The sequence below is a fragment of the Chanodichthys erythropterus genome, chromosome 13 (assembly GCF_024489055.1).
Source record: "Chanodichthys erythropterus isolate Z2021 chromosome 13, ASM2448905v1, whole genome shotgun sequence".
NCBI classification, from domain to species: domain Eukaryota; kingdom Metazoa; phylum Chordata; class Actinopteri; order Cypriniformes; family Xenocyprididae; genus Chanodichthys; species Chanodichthys erythropterus.
Window position 1 is genome coordinate 3,875,067 of NC_090233.1, and position 20,554 is coordinate 3,895,620.

At 38.1% G+C, this 20,554-nt stretch overlaps 2 protein-coding genes across 2 annotated transcripts in view; both read left to right on the forward strand.

Moving 5' to 3' along the window:
- The first annotated feature begins 500 nt into the window (after positions 1-500).
- anapc2 (anaphase promoting complex subunit 2) lies at positions 501-16,579 on the forward strand. Its single transcript, XM_067406020.1, has 14 exons — positions 501-758; positions 953-1,208; positions 2,901-3,225; positions 4,073-4,205; positions 7,003-7,204; positions 7,619-7,738; positions 7,832-7,949; positions 8,057-8,235; positions 8,722-8,863; positions 11,167-11,242; positions 11,396-11,599; positions 14,576-14,708; positions 15,780-16,021; positions 16,122-16,579. The coding sequence occupies exons 1-14, from the start codon at positions 693-695 to the stop codon at positions 16,332-16,334; spliced, it is 2,409 nt and encodes an 802-aa protein (XP_067262121.1). The 5' UTR covers positions 501-692; the 3' UTR covers positions 16,335-16,579.
- Positions 16,580-19,092: 2,513 nt separating this feature from the next.
- Positions 19,093-20,554, forward strand: part of npr2 (natriuretic peptide receptor 2) — a 59,780-nt gene continuing 58,318 nt past the window's right edge. Inside the window, exon 1 of the mRNA XM_067407211.1 lies at positions 19,093-19,996. Coding sequence (XP_067263312.1) covers positions 19,315-19,996 — 682 coding nt within the window. The 5' untranslated portion in view covers positions 19,093-19,314. The remainder of the gene's footprint in view (positions 19,997-20,554) is intronic.

Here is a 20,554-nt window from a genome sequence, read left to right on the forward strand (position 1 = left end):
TTAGAATTTAGAACAGAGTTGAATTAAAAATGTTTTCATTATTATAATGTGTCATTATTATAATGTTTGCACACTACCTGTACCTATAATTTATTAATATATTATTATTAATAGTTACTACTATTATTATTATTAGTAGTAGTAGTCGTAGTATATTATTATTATTATTATTATTATTATTATTAACAACAACACTGCCATTTTAGACGATTTATTATTATTATTATTATTATTATTATTATTATTATTAATGCTTGAACAACAATTACAAAACAGATAAGTTACAGAAAAAATACCAGGGTTAAAGATATGAAAATATAAAATACATATCAACCAAACAAAAAAAGTAAATAAAACTAAACTAAATAAACCAAATAAACAATAAAAGGCTTTGATATTTCACAAAATCTTAAATTAACGGTTTTAACAGCTTTTTTTGTTTGTACTGACCTTAATAGAAAACAAATAAGTTCCGGCAACGTCAATGTCGTCATCTACGCGCGACAGGAGTTTGAAGAAGAGCGCTACAATTTCAACAGTAATAACTGTTGACGGTCTTTCGAATGGCTTTGATCATATAAATTTGGGACTACATAGTCACGGAGTAAAATGCATATGCACGTATGGTAACGGCACCGAACAATATACTTTTAACCCAGGATATATGACTATTGTTTACAATCTGAGTGGGAATGAATGAGGTGCAGTCAATGCCGCAAGGACTGTCAGCAGCCTGGGACGCAGTGACATCTGCACTGGTAAGTGTCAAATATACTACAGTGTAACTAACTAAACTAAGCGAATGCTGAAATTGCTTCAGAAAATTCCAGTTAAAGCCAGCTAAAAAAAATCCTTAGGACTACCATGTTTTTGGACACGACCATGGTTATAGCATGGTTTTGTTGAAGTACCTTTGAGTGCCAAAAGCTTTAACCTAACCATGACTCTTTAGGTGTCTCCTGTGCCACCCAATGCTTCGACAGATGGGGTTCTCTCTGATGCTTTGGCCCTGCTGGGTGACCATGGACTTGGTCAGTATGTGGAGGGTTGGCTGCTGGAAACTCTACAGGTGCGTTTGACTACATCTGTTGCTCCAGAGTTCTGGACGGAACTCAAGCAGCCAGAGGGGGAGTCTCAGGAGAGGGACAGGGCAAGTGCTTTACTTAAAGCCTTCAGAAACCTTCTGCAACAGCTGGAACCTTTCCTAGGTATGTCACACCCTACTCGGTGACAATTATATTTTAGCTTAGCCTATGTGTTTTTGGCATTAGACAGGTATAGGATTTGCGTATTTATGCTGACCCATTGATAATATTTATTAGGAAACATCAAACTATATAAATTTTATTTGTTTGTTGATGGTTGCAGCTCATGAAATCTGTCAAGAATATGTTTGAGTTATATTATTTACACCCCAAAATCAAGATGACTTTATTGTATTTATAATAATTTATATTACTACTATGGTGTCAGAAGTGGGACTCATGCTAAAATGAATTTAGTAGTTAGTAGTTCAACAGTAGTTAAGGGGTAAAAAAGAATCTGATTTTAGTTTACTTATCCTGATTTTATGCTTTTAAAATTAATAAATAAGTTAGATAAGTTTGTTTTAATATATAAATAATAATAATAATAATAAATATTAATTGATAACAATAATTTTAAGATTAAGTAATTCTGTGACCCCCTAATGTGTGTGTGTGTGTGTGTGTGTGTGTGTGTGTGTGTGTGTGTGTGTGTGTGTGTGTGTGTGTGTGTGTGTGTGTGTGTATCAAATATGAGAATTTTTTTTTTATGCTGATTCACTGAGTTTTTTGCATTACAATGAGAATTTTGGAGAGAAATGTTATTAAAAGGGGTGGTTCATTGCTTTTTCACTTTTTTAACTTTAGTAAGTGTGTGATGTTGCTGTTAGAGCATAAACAACATCTGCAAAGTTATGATGCTCAAAGTTAAAAGCAAATGGAGATTTTTCTTTTATAGAATTCTCTGTTTAAGGACTACAACAAACAGCTGGTAGGGACTACAATGAGCTTCTTCCTGGGTTGGTGACATCACCAACCCTAAAATTTACATAAACCCAGCCTCCGAGAACACGCAACAAAGGGGTGAGGCCATGTTATTGCAATACAGTACGTACCACAAATGCAATAGCATGTCATAAAAGCAAGACGACAACATGATAAATTATAATTGTAAGTAAACTAAACTATACCTGTTCTATCTTCATGCAGCATATATTCTCTGGCTCTGTAAGCATCTTACAACAGTTCCCACAGGAGCGATTTATAGATTATCATGACAGAATATGCAATCAATAACTTTAAGATAGTTAACTCTACATCAGCTACCTGTACATAAATTCATCAACTAACCATTCAGAATCGTCCTGTTGCATTCTACCTGTTGTCACTTCTTCTTGAGTCTCCATCATTGTCCGACTTCGGTTTGAACATAAAAAGGCTGAACAGTTTCTGACATTTTAAGTGAGTCTGAGGTAATCGGCGCTGCTAACACGAGCTCTTAAAAAGCCCTCTTCGTAGGTGCAGCAGCTCATTTGCATTTAAAGGGACACAAAAACTGAGCGTTTTGGCTCACCCTCAAAAAGTGACAAATTGTAACATGCTATAAAAAAATGATCTGTGGGGTATTTTGAGCTAAACTTTCACACTCTTGGGATATCAAACACTTATTTTACATCTTGTAAAAGTGGCATAATATAACCCCTTTAATTGCCATAATGCAAAATCTGAATAGCTCTAATGGCTTTATTAATTTTCTATTTTTTTACTTTTGATTTTGTGGGACATGTGACCCAAATCTTTCTTTGTGAGATTTGACTCGAGTGTTTTTTGGGTCTACTGTGTTAATCTTACACTCACTTTTTTCTTTCTTTCAAGGTGGTCTTGAGAGACTGGGCTCATGGCAGGATGAGAACCATGGGGGTCTGTGTGGTCCAGGGGCCCGTGGGCTGACTGAGAGAGCTTTCTCTGTCATTCGTGCCATTCTCCTGTTCTCCCCTCCACCTGTGCTGCAGGAGCGTGTGTTGGAGTTTTACAGCCGCACATTCTCTGTGCACATGAGTCAGGCAGGGGAAGCTGTGGAGGCTGAGGAGGGCACAGCGGAACATGATGAAGGCGGTTTGTGTCCAGGCTGTGCTGCCCTCCTTCACCTGTGTTGGTGTCAGGAAGCTCTAGAGCAGCTTCAAGAGCTCAGCCACATACTGTAAGTGGAAGAGAAGTACCATACTACCATTCTGATTAAACTACAGATGCTTACTGTACTACATCCTAGTTTTTTTTTAAACAGTATGTTACGTAGTATGTTGCATTTGGCATATTGCTATGTGGCATCATGTTTAAAGGGACATCATGGAAATAAATATGATTACTTTGAACCTTTAATTAGGAGTGTGCGATATTGAAGAAAATGATATCTCAATATAAAAAAAAGCATAATCACTCATCAATGAAACGCTGTTGTGTGTTGCTTGAAGTCGCACAACGGTTCTGTTGGTTCTGTTCGAAACTATTTTCGTTGGTAAAATTGAGCAAAAACCTATGTTATAAACAGTATTCTTCTGTCTAAAATATAACTCAAAATATTTACTTATTTATTGAGCTATTGTATAAATCAATATCACATTTGCAATAATGCTCATATTCAGGAAAAACATCACTTTTGATTATGTGATATTGCTTAACAAAACAATTCATACAGGGGCATATCTTTAATATTGAGGGAATTCCAATTGCATTCATATAGAACACATAATAACTTGTCTTATGGTAGACTGATCAAATGAGTCAAGAAGGAGATGTTGAAAGTCATGGGTGATATTGCTTCTGGCTTATTCATCACACTAGTCATGGAAGGTCATGATTGTTGATCTCATTGCATTACATTATTCCACGTATACTGAAAATGAGCAAATTCCGTGATATGTACTTCAAAAGTAGTAGGAGTAGTATAGTTGTTTTCAACTCCAAATATACAAATGTGTCTTTTTTGTTGCAGAGGTAGAGAGTACTGTGATATATAACACCTTCATAAATGTGTTTGGTGATTTCAGCTCCAGACTACAGCTGTTAGAACGCGTGAGCTCGGAGGCCGTGACCAGCATCCTGCACAAGCTGATAGAACAGAGGATGGAGCAGCGCTGCAGGGGAGAATACGAGAGCTCTTTTCTCACAGACTTCAATGATGTAAACAGCTTTCAGTCAGTTACATTGCAGAAAACATCATTTTATTTAAGATCATTTTTTTTTCTTCATTTTATGAAGAAACATTAACCATGTTGTTACTCAAACTTGTGTCACTTGATGCATGTAGTTTTAAAATGAGGTGCATTTGTCAACACAAAATCTCAGCCAACATGACTTCAGCGTGTACAAATTCTGATGTGTGATAATTTACAGGGGGTACGGAAAGTATTCAGACCCCCTTAAATTTTTCACTCTTTGTTATATTGCAACCATTTGCTAAAATCATTTAAGTTTTTTTTTTTTCCTTAGTAATGTACACACAACACCCCATATTGACAGAAAAACACAGAATTGTTGACATTTTTGCAGATTTATTAAAGAAAAACTGAAATATCACATGGTCCTAAGTATTCAGACCCTTTGCTTAGTAGTAGAAACACCCTTTTGATCTAATACAGCCAAGAGTCTTTTTGAGAAAGATGCATCAAGTTTTTCACACCTGGATTTGGGGATCCTCTGCCATTCCTCCTTGCAGATCCTCTCCAATTCTGTCAGGTTGGATGGTAAACGTTGGTGGACAGCCATTTTTAGGTCTCTCCAAAGATGCTCAATTGGGTTTAAGTCAGGGCTCTGGCTGAGCCATTCAGGAACAGTCACAGAATTGTTGTGAAGCCACTCCTTCGTTATTTTAGCTGTGTGCTTAGATCATTATCTTGTTGGAAGGTAAACCTTCTGCCCAGTCTGAGGTCCTGAGCACTCTGGAGAAGGTTTTCGTCCAGGATATCCCTGTACTTGGCCGCATTCATCTTTCCCTCGATTGCAACCAGTTGTCCTGTCCCTGCAGCTGAAAAACACCCCCACAGCATGATGCTGCCACCACCATGCTTCACTGTTGGGACTGTATTGGACAGGTAATGAACAGTGCCTGTTTTCTCCACACATACCGCTTAGAATTAAGGCCAAAAAGTTCTATCTTGGTCTCATCATTATTTCTCACCATCTTGGCAAACTCCATGCAGGCTTTCATGTGTCTTGCACTGAGGAAAGGCTTCCGTTGTGCCACTCTGCCATAAAGCCCCGACTGGTGGAGGGCTGCAGTGATGGTTGACTTTCTACAACTTTCTCCCATCTCCCGACTGCATCTCTGCTCTAGCTCAGTTTGGCCGGACGGCCAGCTCTAGGAAGGGTTCTGGTCGTCCCAAACGTCTTCCATTTAAGGATTATGGAGGCCACTGTGCTCTTAGGAACCTTAAGTGCAGCAGAAATTTTTTTGTAACCTTGGCCAGATCTGTGCCTTGCCACAATTCTGTCTCTGAGCTCTTCAGGCAGTTCCTTTGGCCCCATGATTCTCATTTGCTCTGACATGCACTGTGAGCTGTAAGGTCTTATATAGACAGGTGTGTGGCTTTGCTAATCAAATCCAATCAGTATAATCAAACACAGCTGGACTCAAATGAAGGTGTAGAACCATCTCAAGGATGATCAGAAGAAATGAACAGCACCTGAGTTAAATATATGAGTGTCACAGCAAAGGGTCTGAATATTTAGGACCATGTGATATTTCAGTTTTTCTTTTTTAATAAATCTGCAAAAATGTCAACAATTGTGTTTTTCTGTCAATATGGGGTGCTGTGTGTACATTAATGAGGAAAACTTAAATGATTTTAGCAAATGGCTGCAATATAACAAAGAGTGAAAAATTTAAGGGGGTCTGAATACTTTCCGTACCCACTGTATATTACTACACAAACTTTTGATCTTTTAAATTTAGGAAAAGAAAATATGAGTAAAACCCACTAGATTTTTACATTTTCTGGAGAAAATGTCTGTAGTTCTCTCCTGTGAAAAACTCATTGCCACAGATCCACAATGTGGATTATAAACTGAAGTTTAATATTAAGGGTTTGAAGATATTCAGCAGCTACATGACCTTAAGTCTGAGCAGTAGTAGTGATGCTTGCTTTTACAAATATCACTAATAATAAAAGGTGGTGCATGTCTAGATCAAATAAGTTAATAATATTCAGTTTCATTATTCCACAACACAAATTAGTGAGACAATTTCTATTCAAAATGGTCAACTGGTTAAAAAATTACATCAAAAGTTTACATATAATTGGATTATAGGATTATTTTTTATTTAGTGCTGTCCTGAATAAGATATTTTACATAAAAAAAAAAAATATTTACTGTAATATAATCCACAAGACAAAATAACAGCTGGATTTATAAAAATGACCCCATTCAAAAGTTTACATACACTTGATTCTCGGTATGTAATAATAACGTTTGTCATTATGTAAATGTTCCACAAAATAAGCCACGTTGTTCATGAGTCCCTTGTTTGTCCTGAACAGTTAAACTGCCCACTACTCTTCAGAAAAATCCTCCAGGTCCTGCAAATTCTTTTGTTTTTCAGCATCTTTTTCATATTTGAACCCTATCCAGCAGTGACTGTATGATTTTGATCCTTCTTTTCACACTGAGGACAATTGAGGGACTCATACACAACTCTATTGCTGCAAACATTCACTGATGCTCCAGAAGGAAACATGATGCATTAAGATCTAGTAATACTGAGTAATATAAAGTAACTACATAGGTTAAAGTCAGGTTCGGGGTTATTACCTAGTTACCCAGTTATTGTACATGCAGAACACAAATGTTGTTATTGGAATCATAACTGAAATTGATTAAATCTTCTTAGTCATTTCTTGTTTCATTTGTGAACAGAAGCTTTCTTTTTTACATTTTAATATTCAAGGTTAAAGTGCCTAATTAATCTCTGCATTTCCAGTGGTTGGGGCAGGTTTTAGGATGGCTGAGCAGGGTGTTTGCCAGTAAGGTGGAAGAGGCGGGCAGTGATGCCACACCCACAGATGGCAAGACCGGTCAACCAACCAGTACTCTCCTCCAGCGCTGGCACTGTCACATGCACCAGTTCTTCTGCCGTATCTATGTAAACATGAGGATCGAGGAACTCTTCAGCATCATACGAGGTGAGAAAGAAACTCCATTTGTGTAGCATACTGCTTGTAATGGGTAACATTGTCTCAGTGGGTAGTCTTAGTGGATAGCACTGTTGCCTCCTTTCTGTGTGCATGTTCTCCCTGTGTCAGCATGCGATTCCTCTGGTTGCTCCGTTTTCCCCCACACAGTCCAAAGACATGCAGGTTAGGTGGACTGGACATGCCAAATTGGCCGTAGGAGTGTGTCCCAGCACAACTCAGTGCTGGTTTGCATCAGAAAGGGTATCCAGCATAAAACCTGTGCCAAATCCAATGTGTGTACGAGTATAATTCCAATGAAGCAGACCCTTCAAATGAGCGGGCTAATGCTAGGAAAATATATATACTGCTTTGTAATCTCATCTTGGTTGTTTTCATGTATTTTTCTCTGCTTAATTGTTGCAGATTTTCCAGAGTCTATTCCTGCCATTGAGGATCTTAAGTTCTGTCTGGAAAGGACCAATCAGAGACAGCAGCTTCTGGCCTCTCTCAAATCAGCCTTTGAAACGCGACTGCTGCATCCAGGTCTGTAATTCAGGCTATTTTCACACTCTCGAAATACTAAACTCATGTGTAAAAATGTTCTGACATATACCGTGCTGTCTTTTCCCACTTCAGGAGTCCATACATCTGACATTCTCACTGTTTACATCTCAGCCATCAAAGCTCTAAGAGAGCTCGACCCCTCCATGGTCATCTTGCAAGTGGCCTGCCAACCCATTCGCAAGTATCTCAGGTTTGTCTACTGCACTAAGGCCGTCTGTCTCAAGGAAGATGTGTTTTTTTCTAAACCAGTTTTAGTACTGAAGTGGTTAATCTTTTTTGTAATATTGGAAATTTCAGAACCCGTGAGGACACTGTGCGCCAGATAGTGGGCAGTCTGACAGGTGATGCGGAGGGTTGTTCTGATCTTGCCAATGAGCTTTCTCGAGCTGACCCTGTAACCCTGGAGACACAGGATAGTGAAGATGAGGGAAGTGATCCAGAGGACTGGACCCCAGATCCTACCGATGCTCTCGCAGGTAAGTGTTTACAGCCAACACACATCGACATGAATATTTCAAGCCCCAAATGAAAGGAACAATTGGCATATTTATTGTACGCCGCATAATAATTACAATTTAAAAAAAAAAAAAAAAAAAATATATATATATATATAGAAATGTAATTTATTCCTGTTATGGGCAAATCTGAATTTACATGATACTTCTAATATGCTGATTTGGTTCTCAAGAAACATTTCTTATTATTATCAATGTTTTAAAACAGTTTTGCTGCTTAATTTTTTCAGGATTCTTTTCTGAACAAAAGTAAAAATTAATATATTAATTTTAACTGTTAAATGCAGTTTCATGGCCAGGATAATATATTAATGGTGGTATATTTTTCTCAAATTCACCAGCCAATGGCCTGTGTGTAGAAAAGTCAATACAAGCTGCAGTCACAGAAATATGGGTCCTAACAGGTAGTCCACATTTCAGTTCTCTCTCTTGTCCGTCTTTCTGTAGATAAAACTGGCTCTAAACGGCGTTCTTCTGACATTATCAGTCTGCTGGTCAGCATTTACGGCAGTAAAGAAATCTTCATTAATGAGTACAAGACTGTACTGGCCGACCGACTTCTTCATCAGCTCAACTACAACACAGCCAGGTAATATAATACTTCCCACTTTCCACTGTAATCCTTTACTTAAAGGGGTAGTTCACCCAAAAATGAAAATTATGTCATTAATGACTCACCCTCATGTCGTTCCAAACCCGTAAGACCTCCGTTCATCTTCGGAACACAGTTTAAGATATTTTAGATTTAGTCCGAGAGCTTTCTGTCTCTTCATTGAAAATGTATGTATGGTACACTGTCCAAGTGTCCATGTCCAGAAAGGTAATAAAAACATCATCAAAGTAGTCCATGTGACATCAGTTGGTTTAGTTAGAAGTTTTTGAAGCATCTAAAATACATTTTGGTCCAAAAATAACAAAAACTACGACTTTATTCAGCATCGTCTTCTCTTCCGGGTCTGTTGTATATCTGCTTTCACTCAACAGTGACGCTGCTTCTTCTTCTTCTTTCCTGTTTTAGGGCGGTTGGCATCCAGCTTATTGGTGCATTACCGCCCCCTTCTGCTCTGGACAGTGACGCTGATGACGTGTTATCTAGTGCGGCCGAGCTTCGTTTACAGTCTGAGGGAGACGCACGCTGTATTCAAGCTATTCTACATTGTTTGTATTTTGGTATTGCTATATTTTTTAAAATGGTGCGTAGGTGTGCATGTCGCAGATGTCCTAATCGCGTCACTGTCCGGAGCAGAAGGGGGCGGTAATGCACCAATAAGCTGGATGCCAACCGCTGTAAAACAGGAAAGAAGAAGAGGCAGTGTCACTGTGGAGTGAAAGCAGATATACAACAGACCCGGAAGAGAAGACAATGCTGAATAAAGTCGTAGTTTTTGTTATTTTTGGACCAAAATGTATTTTCGATGCTTCAAAAACTTACTTACCCACTGTCACATGGACTATTTTAAAGATGTTTTTATTACCTTTCTGGACAAGGACAGTATACCGTTCATACAATTTCAGTGGAGGGACAGAGGTCTTACGGGTTTGGAATGACATGAGGGTGAGTCGTTAATGACATAATTTTCATTTTTGGGTGAACTAACCCTTTAATACTCCTGAACCAAGCATTTTTTTTAACTTTGATTTGGTTTAGTTAAAGCAGTCATATTATCCTTTATTCACTTTATCTTTTTCATTTTCCGCAATTATCACTTTTTCTCTAGAAATCGTTTTTGCTGCTGTAGCTTTAAGACATGTAGCTTTAACACCCTCTGTTTTGATTGGCTGACATCTTCGCTTACAAAATAATATGAATTCCAAGGTTCAAGTTTTTGGGTTCAAAATAGTTTGCACTGCACCATCCTTCAACAGCCTCTTTGCAAAGCTTTGCAATGTGTTGTCACATTACAAACAGTATTATCCACATAAATGGAATAAATACAATACACAAATAATATAAATACAAATGAAATTAAAATATAAATGGAATATATTTCCAATGTATTTTTTTAAATCATTGAGTAAAGACTAGCTACCTTTTTTTTGACAATTTGAAAGACTTTTGATAGGCTGTCTAGATTTGAATGCTCTATTTATATAGTGTTTTTTTTTAAATATGGGCCACAAAACCATAAGTCATAAGTCACACGGGTATATTTGTAGCAATAGCCAACAATACATTGTATGGGTCAAAATTATCAATTTTTCTTTTATGCCAAAAATCATTAGGCTATTAATTAAAGATCATGTTCAATGAAAATATTTTGTAAATTTCCAACCGTAAATATATAAAAAAAAATATTTTTGTGAATGGATATGCATTGCTAATTATTTAATTTGGACAATTTTAAAGGCAATTTTCTCAATATTTTTTTGCACCCTCAGATTCCAGATTTTCAAATAGTTGTATCTCGGGCAAGTATTGTCCTATCCTAACAAACCATACATCAATGGAAAGTTTATTTATTCAGCTTTCAGATGTATAACTCTCAATTTCAAAAAATGTACCCTTATGACTAGTTTTCTGGTCCAGGGTCACAAATATTTGAAGTTTGGAAATTGAATTTAATTTAAATGAGGAATAAAAGTAGGTGTTGTAGACATGTACATGTGGGTGTCATGAGTGCATTTGTTCAAATTCCCAAGGAAAGGATATAAAAGAATCTCCATAAATATAAGTCATTGAACTGTGAGAACTGCATAATTAGGGAACAGATTAATTTTTACAACCTAGTTTCAACCTAATAAAAATAAAAGAAAATCTGACCTTCTGATGTTTTGAGTGGTTTATTTTATATTTTCTTATATAATCATCACAATATGTCACAACAGGGAAGAAAAGACGACCGTAATATTTTTTGCATGCTGACTTTAAATTCTCTCTGTGTTTGTTTATAGAGAGATTCGCAATGTTGAGCTGCTGAAACTGAGGTTTGGTGAGTCCCACATGCATTACTGCGAGGTGATGCTAAAGGTATGCTCTCCGCTCCACTCGCTACTCAGCTCTGTTCTGCAAAGTCACTTCTCTTGTTTATTAGTCATGTTATCATGATATGTGACCCCACCTCAAAAGGATTTTCTTCCATTACGTGTGCTTTTTATATTGAACGTGTCTCTTTCTCTGCAGGATGTAGCAGACTCCCGGCGCATCAACACTAATATAAGAGAAGAGGAGAGTCGTCTTCCTGTAGAGGAGCAGGCTACTTTACCGCTGTCTGCCATGATTATCTCCTCTGAGTTCTGGCCCCAATTGAAGGAGGAGAAGATGGAACTTCCTGCAGTTGCTTCTAAAGCCATGGAGGACTACACACACCGCTTTGAGAAACTCAAGGTACTCAGGTCTAGAGGTTCCCAACCAGTTTTGTTTTAGGACCCAGATTTTACATTGGACATCAAGTGTTGACCCAACACAGTACCAAGAGTTTGATAAGATTCTTTAGTTCTTTATGATTATACAGGATGTCTTATCTGATTTGTCTTTATGGCCCTGTTTGACCAAAATGCATCTTAAGTGTAATCAGATCACAAGTAGATGGATAGACACATACCTGTTTTCACCTGGTGTTTTAATCCGTCTCTTTTGTCCACTTTCAACCACTTATGTCCTGATTTCTTCGAGGGGAGGGTCTATGGGGGTCTATGTAGTGTTTTTTTCAGATCTTTCGGACAAAATGGACAAGATAAGCTTGCGCAATTTACATATGAACACGCAGGAAGAGGACAGAAAAACATACAGAGAGCAGCAGCTTTCGTTTCTGCTCTGATAGACGCAAGACCACGTCGAACGCAGTGAGTGTTACAAATCTGGAATAGTGAGAGAACATTGTGCTTGGTATGTTTTTCTTCAAACCAAACTTGGGTCTCCAGTCGACAAAGTTTAAAAGCATATAGTCTGTAGGCGGAGAGAGGGCGCTCTTTTGTGGCTGTTCGAACACGTTTGACCAATTGAGCATCTACACTAAGAAAGAAATCTGGTCAAATGCATTTTTGACTACCTCTGGAAATGGTTGAAAGTGGACAAACTCAAAACATTTTACACTCCGTTTACATCTGTACATCTGTATAGTGTTGTCTACTTGTGATCTGATCAACCAAAACACATCTTAAAGGAGACCTATCTGTCCTGTCTGCGCAAATCATTTCACACCGGACTGCTTTGTGAGGAATCTCAATATAAAGGGGTAATACAAAACAGAGGTTGTGCTAAAAATGTGCTACTCAAGGATATGTAAGTACAAACTGTTTGTGATCCAGCTTAAGCTGTAATTACAGTCTCCAGAGTGATACTGGTTACGTCAGTAATGAAGGTGAGAGTACTTTATCACAGTTCATCAGAGTTGATTTACGGAAATAAAGTGTACCAGTTTATTAAGCAACACACGAAAAGGCATAAGGTCTTTATATATTTGTTTACTGTTAGTTGTAATAAATGTTTCTGTGTAATTTGCTGTGTATGTTGATGATAATGCAAAGGAAAGAGAGAGAGTTTATGGATAATATTTTAATGCACACTTGCACTGTGTTTTATTAAGATCTTACAGTGATTTTCTAGAGTGAAAATGGACCCTTTTTATTTTGTGTGAAGTACAATAAATATCATAAAACTCATCTGGATAGTTTTGGCCATGAAGCTCCGTCCTCTTAGGCCGAGTGCAGCAGCTCATTTGCATTTAAAGGGCCCACACTGAAACGGCACATTTTTGCTCATCCACAAAAAGTGCCAATTTTAACATGCTATAAAAAAATTATCTGTTGGGTATTTTGAGCTTAAACTTCACATACACACTCTGGGGACAGCAGAGACTTATTTTACATCTTGTAAAATGGGGCATAATTGGTCCCCTTTAAAGGATTTGTTCTCTCAAAAATGAAAATTCTGTCATTAATTACTCACCCTCATGTCGTTCCACACCCGTAAGTCCTTCGTTCATCTTCCTAACACAAATTAAGATATTTTTGATGAAATCTGATGGCTCAGTGAGGCCTCCATTGCCAGCAAAATAATTAACACTTTTAGATGCCCAGAGAGCTACTAAAGCTACATATTTAAAACAGTTCATGTGACTACAGTGGTTCAACCTTAATGTTATGAAGTGACGAGAATACTTTTTGTGCACCAAAAAAACTATATCTTGTGATGGGCGATTTCAAAATACTGCTTCATGAAGCTTCGAAGCTTTACAAATCTTTTGTTTCAAATCAGTGGTTCAGAGCATGTATCAAACTGCCAAAGTCACGTGATTTCAGTAAACGAGGCTTTGTTGCGTCAAGAGTGTTTAAAAATTTCAATGGGGGCATGACTTTGGCAGTTTGAAACAAAAGATTCGTAAAGCTTTGAAGCTTCATGAAGCAGTGTTTTGAAATCGCCCATTAGGGCTGGGCGATATGTCGCATGCGATTGTCACGTGCATTTCGTCAGTAAAGCCGGTTCCCGGTTCTCTTCAGTGAACTACGGCTCTGTCTATTAAATGCCGTTCCATTTGAAAGCAGGTGATGGCGATTTAGCGCTTATTTAGTGATGCCTGATTACCGCTAAATCGCCATCACCTGCTTTCAAATGGAGCGGCATTTAATAGACAGAGCCGTAGTTCACTGAAGAGAACCGGGAACCGGCTTTACTGACGAAATGTGCGTGACAATCGCATGCGATATATCGCCCAGCCCTATCGCCCATTACTAGATATTGTTGAATAAAGTCGTTACACAAAAAGTATTCTTGTCGCTTCATAACATTTAGGTTGAACCATTGTAGTCACATGAACTGTTTTAAACTGTCTTTAGTAGCTTTCTGGGCATTTGAAAGTGTTAATTATCTTGCTGGCAATGGAGGCCTCACTGAGCCATCAGATTTCAGCAAAAATATCTTAATTTGTGTTAGGAAGATGAACGAAGGTCTTACAGGTGTGGAACGACATGAAGGTGAGTAATTAATGATGGAATTTTCATTTTTGTGTGAACTAATGCCGGGCACACACTTAACGATTGTAAGGCCGATTATGAATGTAAATTGATACTAATGATTGATCGCGCTCAAACGCATCCAGTCAGAGCCAGTTGCGTTCAGTCTGCGATTACAGTCGTTGTTCAAATTCCATGTGAGTATATAAATCGGCTCCAGTTGAAGGAAACAATCTGTATGTGTGTTTAGTTCAGTCTTAGAATGTTTCAGCTAATCGTTAGGTGTGTCCCTGGCTTAACCCTTTATTACCAGGTGTAAACAGAGCCTATGTTTCCAGTGTTATGTTGAAAATATCTCATGACATATATTTTCTCTTTATTTTCATTTTTTTTTTTTTTTTTTGTGCAGGCCATGAGGACTCTGAGGTGGAAACCTCATCTGGGATCTGTTACGCTGGATGTGGAGCTGGAGGACAGAACCATCACAAACCTCACAGTGACTCCTATCCATGCTGCCATTATTTTACACTTCCAGGACAAAGGTGTAGAGAATTAGTTCACCCAAAAATCATTTCCACACCATATGTCATTCCAAACCTAGGGTGCGTTTCCCAAAGCCATCATCGCAAGTTCCGTCATTACCAATAGAATTCAATGGAACTTGCGACCATAGTTGGCTAACAATGCTTTTGGTAATGCACCCCTGTATAGCTTTCTTTTGTGGAACACAAAATAACATATTTAGAAAAAAAAGCACTATTAAAGTAGCATGACCAAGCTTTCTATAATTATACGGTAGTTTTGTTTGAGGGACAGACTGAAAGTGTATAATCACTTAAATCTTTAAAAAGTCTGATAGAATTTTCATTTTGGTGGTCAGGGTCTGTTTACACCTGTTCACTTCATGGGTTTTCTCTGATAGGATGAAGATCAAGTGTAAATGCCCTCCAAAGTGCATTCTAGATGGATTTAAATCAAACCACTTCAGGGGGCGGTGTGAGGCTCTTTCCAAACTAAACTGGACAAGTGTAAATGCTTCTGGTTGTTGAAGCCACATATGTAAATTTTACTCCTCCTGTAATGGTAAAAAAAACAAACGTGAGAGCATGTTATAGGGTAGCGGCTCCCAGTAGCCAGATATGATGGCACTACTGCAACACACATCACCACACACAGTATGGTCCGCTGCAGGTGAGTATCTCTTCAGCAAGCCTACGTGCAAACTAAAAGTTTGGCATTGCATCCTGAAGCTCAACACACTGTCATCTTCAAGTAGTGAGACTAAATTTTCTTACCAATGCTGATGCCACTCTCTCTCCTATTGCGTCATATTGCGTTATCTCTCCTATTGCGCCTATTGATCATAGTTGTTAACAAATAAAATGCAGCTCATATCTGTTGCTTTCGTTGATGTGAACTCAGTTAGCTTTGCATATAGCTTGAGAATTGAAGATCGGATAGAAGTTTTGTAGAGACATATTTATGTGGACAAGTGTAAATGGAACAGTTAGAATACTTTGCATTAAACACAACAAGGCTGTGAAAGTGGACTAATAAGCATGTATAGTCTTAAAGTGTTTTAACGTCCCATTACTCTGGTTTCCTAATATTAGGCACATGGACCTTGGAAGAGCTGAGTGGCGTCCTGGGTGTGCCACAAGAGATGGTGCGCAGGAAGTTGGCGCTGTGGCAGCAGCAGGGCGTGTTGCGGGAGGAAGCTGGAGGTCGATATATTGTGCAAGAGACAAGCTCTTGCAGAGAGAGATCTGACAGAGGTGTCATGCTTATAGAAAGTGATGAGGAGGGAGACTCCAACACTGCAACACAGTCTGAACAGAGAGAAGAGAAACTACAGGTTATTTATACACTTCCAACACTTGTCATAACACTGCTCAGGACCTTACTTGCCATATAATGCTGTTAATGATAAACTGTTTTTCCTCGTTGTTTCTCAGCTTTTCTGGGCCTACATTCAGGCCATGCTGACTAATCTGGAGAGCATGACTTTGGAGAGGATCCACTCCATGCTTCGAATGTTTGTGGCTGCTGGGCCTGGAGTCACTGAGATGGATGTGAATGAGCTGCAGGCCTTCCTGCAGAGGAAAGTCAGAGCCCACCAGCTTATTGTGTCCACTGGTGTCTACAGATTACCCAAGACCACTCAATAGTCAAAAATGACTCTAAGTGGAGATGATGAACTTTATTATCTCATGTCAAAGACACAAATTGCTGATTGTGCAAAATAATAAAATTGACATTTGTAATCTCTTGTTGCAATCTTTAGTTGATTTGTAAAATACATTAGGGTCTGGGGCACCAGTGAAAATGCTTCTGAGATTGTGTTTTTGAATTCAAATACAAATTGAAATTCAGTACATAATTTTTTTTTTAATTATCAACTTAAAGGGTTAGTTCACCCACAAATGAAATTTCTATCATTAAGTAATTACCCTCATGTCTTTCCACACCCATAAGACCTTTGTTCATCTTCGGAACACAAATTAAGATATTTTTGATGAAATCCGAGGGTATCTGATCCACACATAGGCAGCAACGTCATTGCACCTTTTGACGTCCAGAAAGGTAGTTGAAAACATTGTTAAAATAGTCAACGTGACTAAAAAGCAAAACAAAAAAAAAATACTTTTTTTTCAACAATTTTAACCGTTGTCATACATAGTGAACTCAGTGTAGGCTTCCTTGTTTATGTTCGATCGCCAACTCTGCATTGGCCGAAGCTGAACACATGAGCAGCACGACGCATGCATGTGATACTGACACAGGATCCGGCCAATAATGAGCCGAGTTCACTACGTATGACAACTGTTCAATTTGTTGAATAAAGTCGTTATTTTTGTTTTGTTTTTGCACACAAAAAGTATTCTCATCGCTTCATAACATTAAGGTTAAGCCACTGTAGTCACGTTGAATATTTTAACCATGTTTTCAACTACCTTTCTGTACGTCAAAAGATGCAATGACGTTGCTGCAAATACCCTCGGATTTTATCAAAAATATCTTAATTTGTGTTCCGAAGATGAACGAGGTCTTACGGGTGTGGAACAACATGAGGGTGAGTACTTAATGACAGCAATTTAATTTGTGGGTGAACTAACCCTTTAACAATTTGAGTGAATTAGAGTTAAGTGAAAAAAATAAATAAACATTTATATTGGGGTTGTCCCTCTTTTGCTTCAATGACAGCAGTATTTGAGTGGCATGAAAATGTGGTGTTGGATTGTGTCACTACTTTATGTTCAGAGTGAATCCAGGACACTGAGTTCTTTGAGGAATAAAGGTGGGCATCTGTTCTGCACTCATTTCTCTAATTGTTGCCCTAAAGGTTCAAATGTTTTAATGTACCCACTTTAGGGGCAGCATAGTAGATGGTCAACTGAAGGCCTCTTTTGACTTTCCCCAAACATACAGTGTGAAGTAGGATGAGAGCTGACTCATCAGATCACACTGCTTTTTCCATTGCTCAGGGTCCAAGATTGAGCTCTTGACACCAGGTTATGCATCTGTGTTGGCCTTGGATGAAAGTGGATTCATGGCAACCACACTGTAGTTTCCAGCTCTGGAGCACAGTGAAGTTTTTGTTGATTCTGGATCACAGAGTTGCTGGTTTAATTCTTTAAAACACATAAAATTCTGTTAAGTGTCTAATCCTTCCATGAACACTAACACATTTTTCAGTGTAGTTTATTATTTTAGAGTTTATTTATTTATTTATTGGTGGTGGTGGCAGTTGTCCTCCTTCTGTAGTTACAAATACAAACTTGTCTGACCTCTAATGGCAACTTATATAATGGCAATTCTAGTGTTCACTGTTCAACAGGGATTTTATCTGGTTTTGTTGCCCACTCTTAACTCTCACTGTTTCAAAAGTATCTTCCAAACGGCCACCATTTGATTTAAAACAAAAAAAAGAATAACTAAAATTTAAGACAAAACTGTAAAACAGACCAGAAAATGTGTTGCCAGAATTTGTCAAATTAACATATACACAAATAGAATTGCTCAAATGCTCTCAACAACTTATACTGTAATTTATCATAATTTATAACATTTGCCATATAAACATAATGCACAAAACATGCATAAGTTTTGTACAAAATGCAGAGTATTAATCGAGTGACAATATACATAATAGTATTTCGAATATTACTGGGAAAACAGATAGGCTAGTGTTATACTGTAACACATTTTGCTTCAACATCTTTAACTTCTTTTGTGCTCTGTCTCAAACTTTGATATAATATTCCTATATTTATATCCTACAAAACAGTTTGGCCTAGATTCTTGTTAGGTTGTCACATTAAACCTCCCTGTTTATGGTAACAACCTAGAATGTTCCTAGAACCCTCATTTTTGGGAAAATTCTGGGTGGTGTAACACTTAGGCTATATAAAACATGAACATAAGTTTAAATTTTCTGCATGAATTGTGGTAATCCCAAATTCCCAAACATCGCCTATCACGATCCCAACTCACCTCGATTAAATTTTAAGCATTTTATTTCACAATAGTATACATTTTAAATAAAATTTGCAACATCTGATTTAAAAAAAAAAAAAAATGATGGATTTAATCTTTTCCTTAAAAGCCTTTAGCTAGCCTAATTGATAGTCGAAAGAAATGACAAAGCTATGTAGCTGTAGTTGGCTTTCAAATGAGTAGGCTACACTAGTTAGGGAATTTAGTAACGACTACCATTTAAAATTTCTTACAGTGATAAATCCCATTAAATGTAGGCTATCCCAACTCCATGTAGGAGTGCGGTTAATTGACCTGCAGACAGAGGGAGCCGTTAACTAGTGTATCGGTTAGTAGCTGTCATGACGTGTAGGGGCTGTGCAAGGGCCGCGCGCGGTGAAGTTGCGCTCATCTGGATATTCACACACACACACACGCACGCACACTGAATCTCACTGTGGAGTTGGACTCGAGAAGTCCATCATATAAAGCACCAGGAGACTCTGTCAAGCAATCTAGTTGGCCTACAAGGAAGAAAGACGCCACTAATGGATTGTTCTCTTCATTTAAAAGAGGATATTTCTCATTGAAGTTTGATTTGAGAAGATTAAATGCTCTTACCTGGCGCGCTCAAACTAGGATTTGTTTGTCAATTTAAAATCGGGATTTAGGATGGGATATAGTTTTTTCATTGTGCTGCTTATTCACGTACTCTTACCGGAATGCAGAACAGAAGAGAGGAATATTACCGTAGCGGTGATGCTGCCCGACAATCTGAAGTATTCGTGGGCATTGCCGCGCGTCCTCCCCGCGATACGTATGGCGCAAGAGAAAATACAGAAGAGCGGACTTTTGAGGGGACACACCATCAACCTTCTTAATTTTAGCACAGAGGATTCCTCTGGTTCTTGCTCGGAAAACGAGGCACAGACTATCGCAGTGGACACTAAACTTTACAACAAACCAGATGCGTTCTTCGGACCCGGCTGCACGTATTCGGTCGCATCGGTCGGACGGTTCGCGTCCCACTGGAACCTCCCCCTGATAACCGCGGGAGGACCAGCGTATGGTTTTGATGGGTCTGTTGAGTTTAAAACTATTGTCAGGACGGGCCCGACCACCACGAAACTCGGAGACTTTGTCAGTTATCTGCACTCGCATTTTAACTGGAGCAGTCGCGCGCTGATGATCTTCCACGACCTAAAACAAGACGACCGGCCGCATTACTTCCTCTCCGAGGGCATTTACACGATTCTGCAAGAAGAAAACATCACCGTGCAGGCTTTCCCTTACGAAAATCCACAAACTTTCAATTATAAAGACATCATCACATTTATAAAGGACAGCGGGAGAAGTAAGTTTAGATTCAGTTCATACTGTTTCGTTGATACAGCTGCTAGGTTTTAGCCACTAAAAAGAAAGTGTCACGGTCCTTTGGTGGCTATATTCCATTGCACTGATTACTAAAGTCATATACCATGGTATTTACGTTACTCCAAGGTACTGAAAAGAATAGCTGGTTCTACCATCATGCATGTCCAAAAACACTGCAACACCAACGTAATTTTTTGTTAATAGCCTAGCCAATGAATCTAATCAATGAATCTGTTTACATGTAACATAAATCAATGTATTTTAAAGAATACAACAGAAAAAAAACAAAACAAACAAAAACAAAACAGTGATGTTCTTTGAAATACTATGGTACATGAATACAGTAAACATTGCCATCTGATGCATCACTGTCCAGTGGTACCCCACTGATATGTTCAGTACATCTACACAATACATATTACACAACACATATATTTAACATATTTCTACCTGAATTGACATTTAGGAAATTACTTTAATAAATGTAAACCAAGTGTAACATATTCAGGTTAATTTAGTCAGTAATGTTTTTGAATTA

Coding starts and splice junctions, on each gene's coding strand:
- anapc2 (XM_067406020.1), top strand. CDS start 693: ATGAATGAGGTGCAGTCAATGCCGCAAGGACTGTCAGCAGCCTGGGAC. Junction 11,243..11,395: donor ACTGCGAGGTGATGCTAAAG/GTATGCTCTCCG, acceptor CTTTCTCTGCAG/GATGTAGCAGACTCCCGGCG. Junction 11,600..14,575: donor ACCGCTTTGAGAAACTCAAG/GTACTCAGGTCT, acceptor TTTTTTGTGCAG/GCCATGAGGACTCTGAGGTG.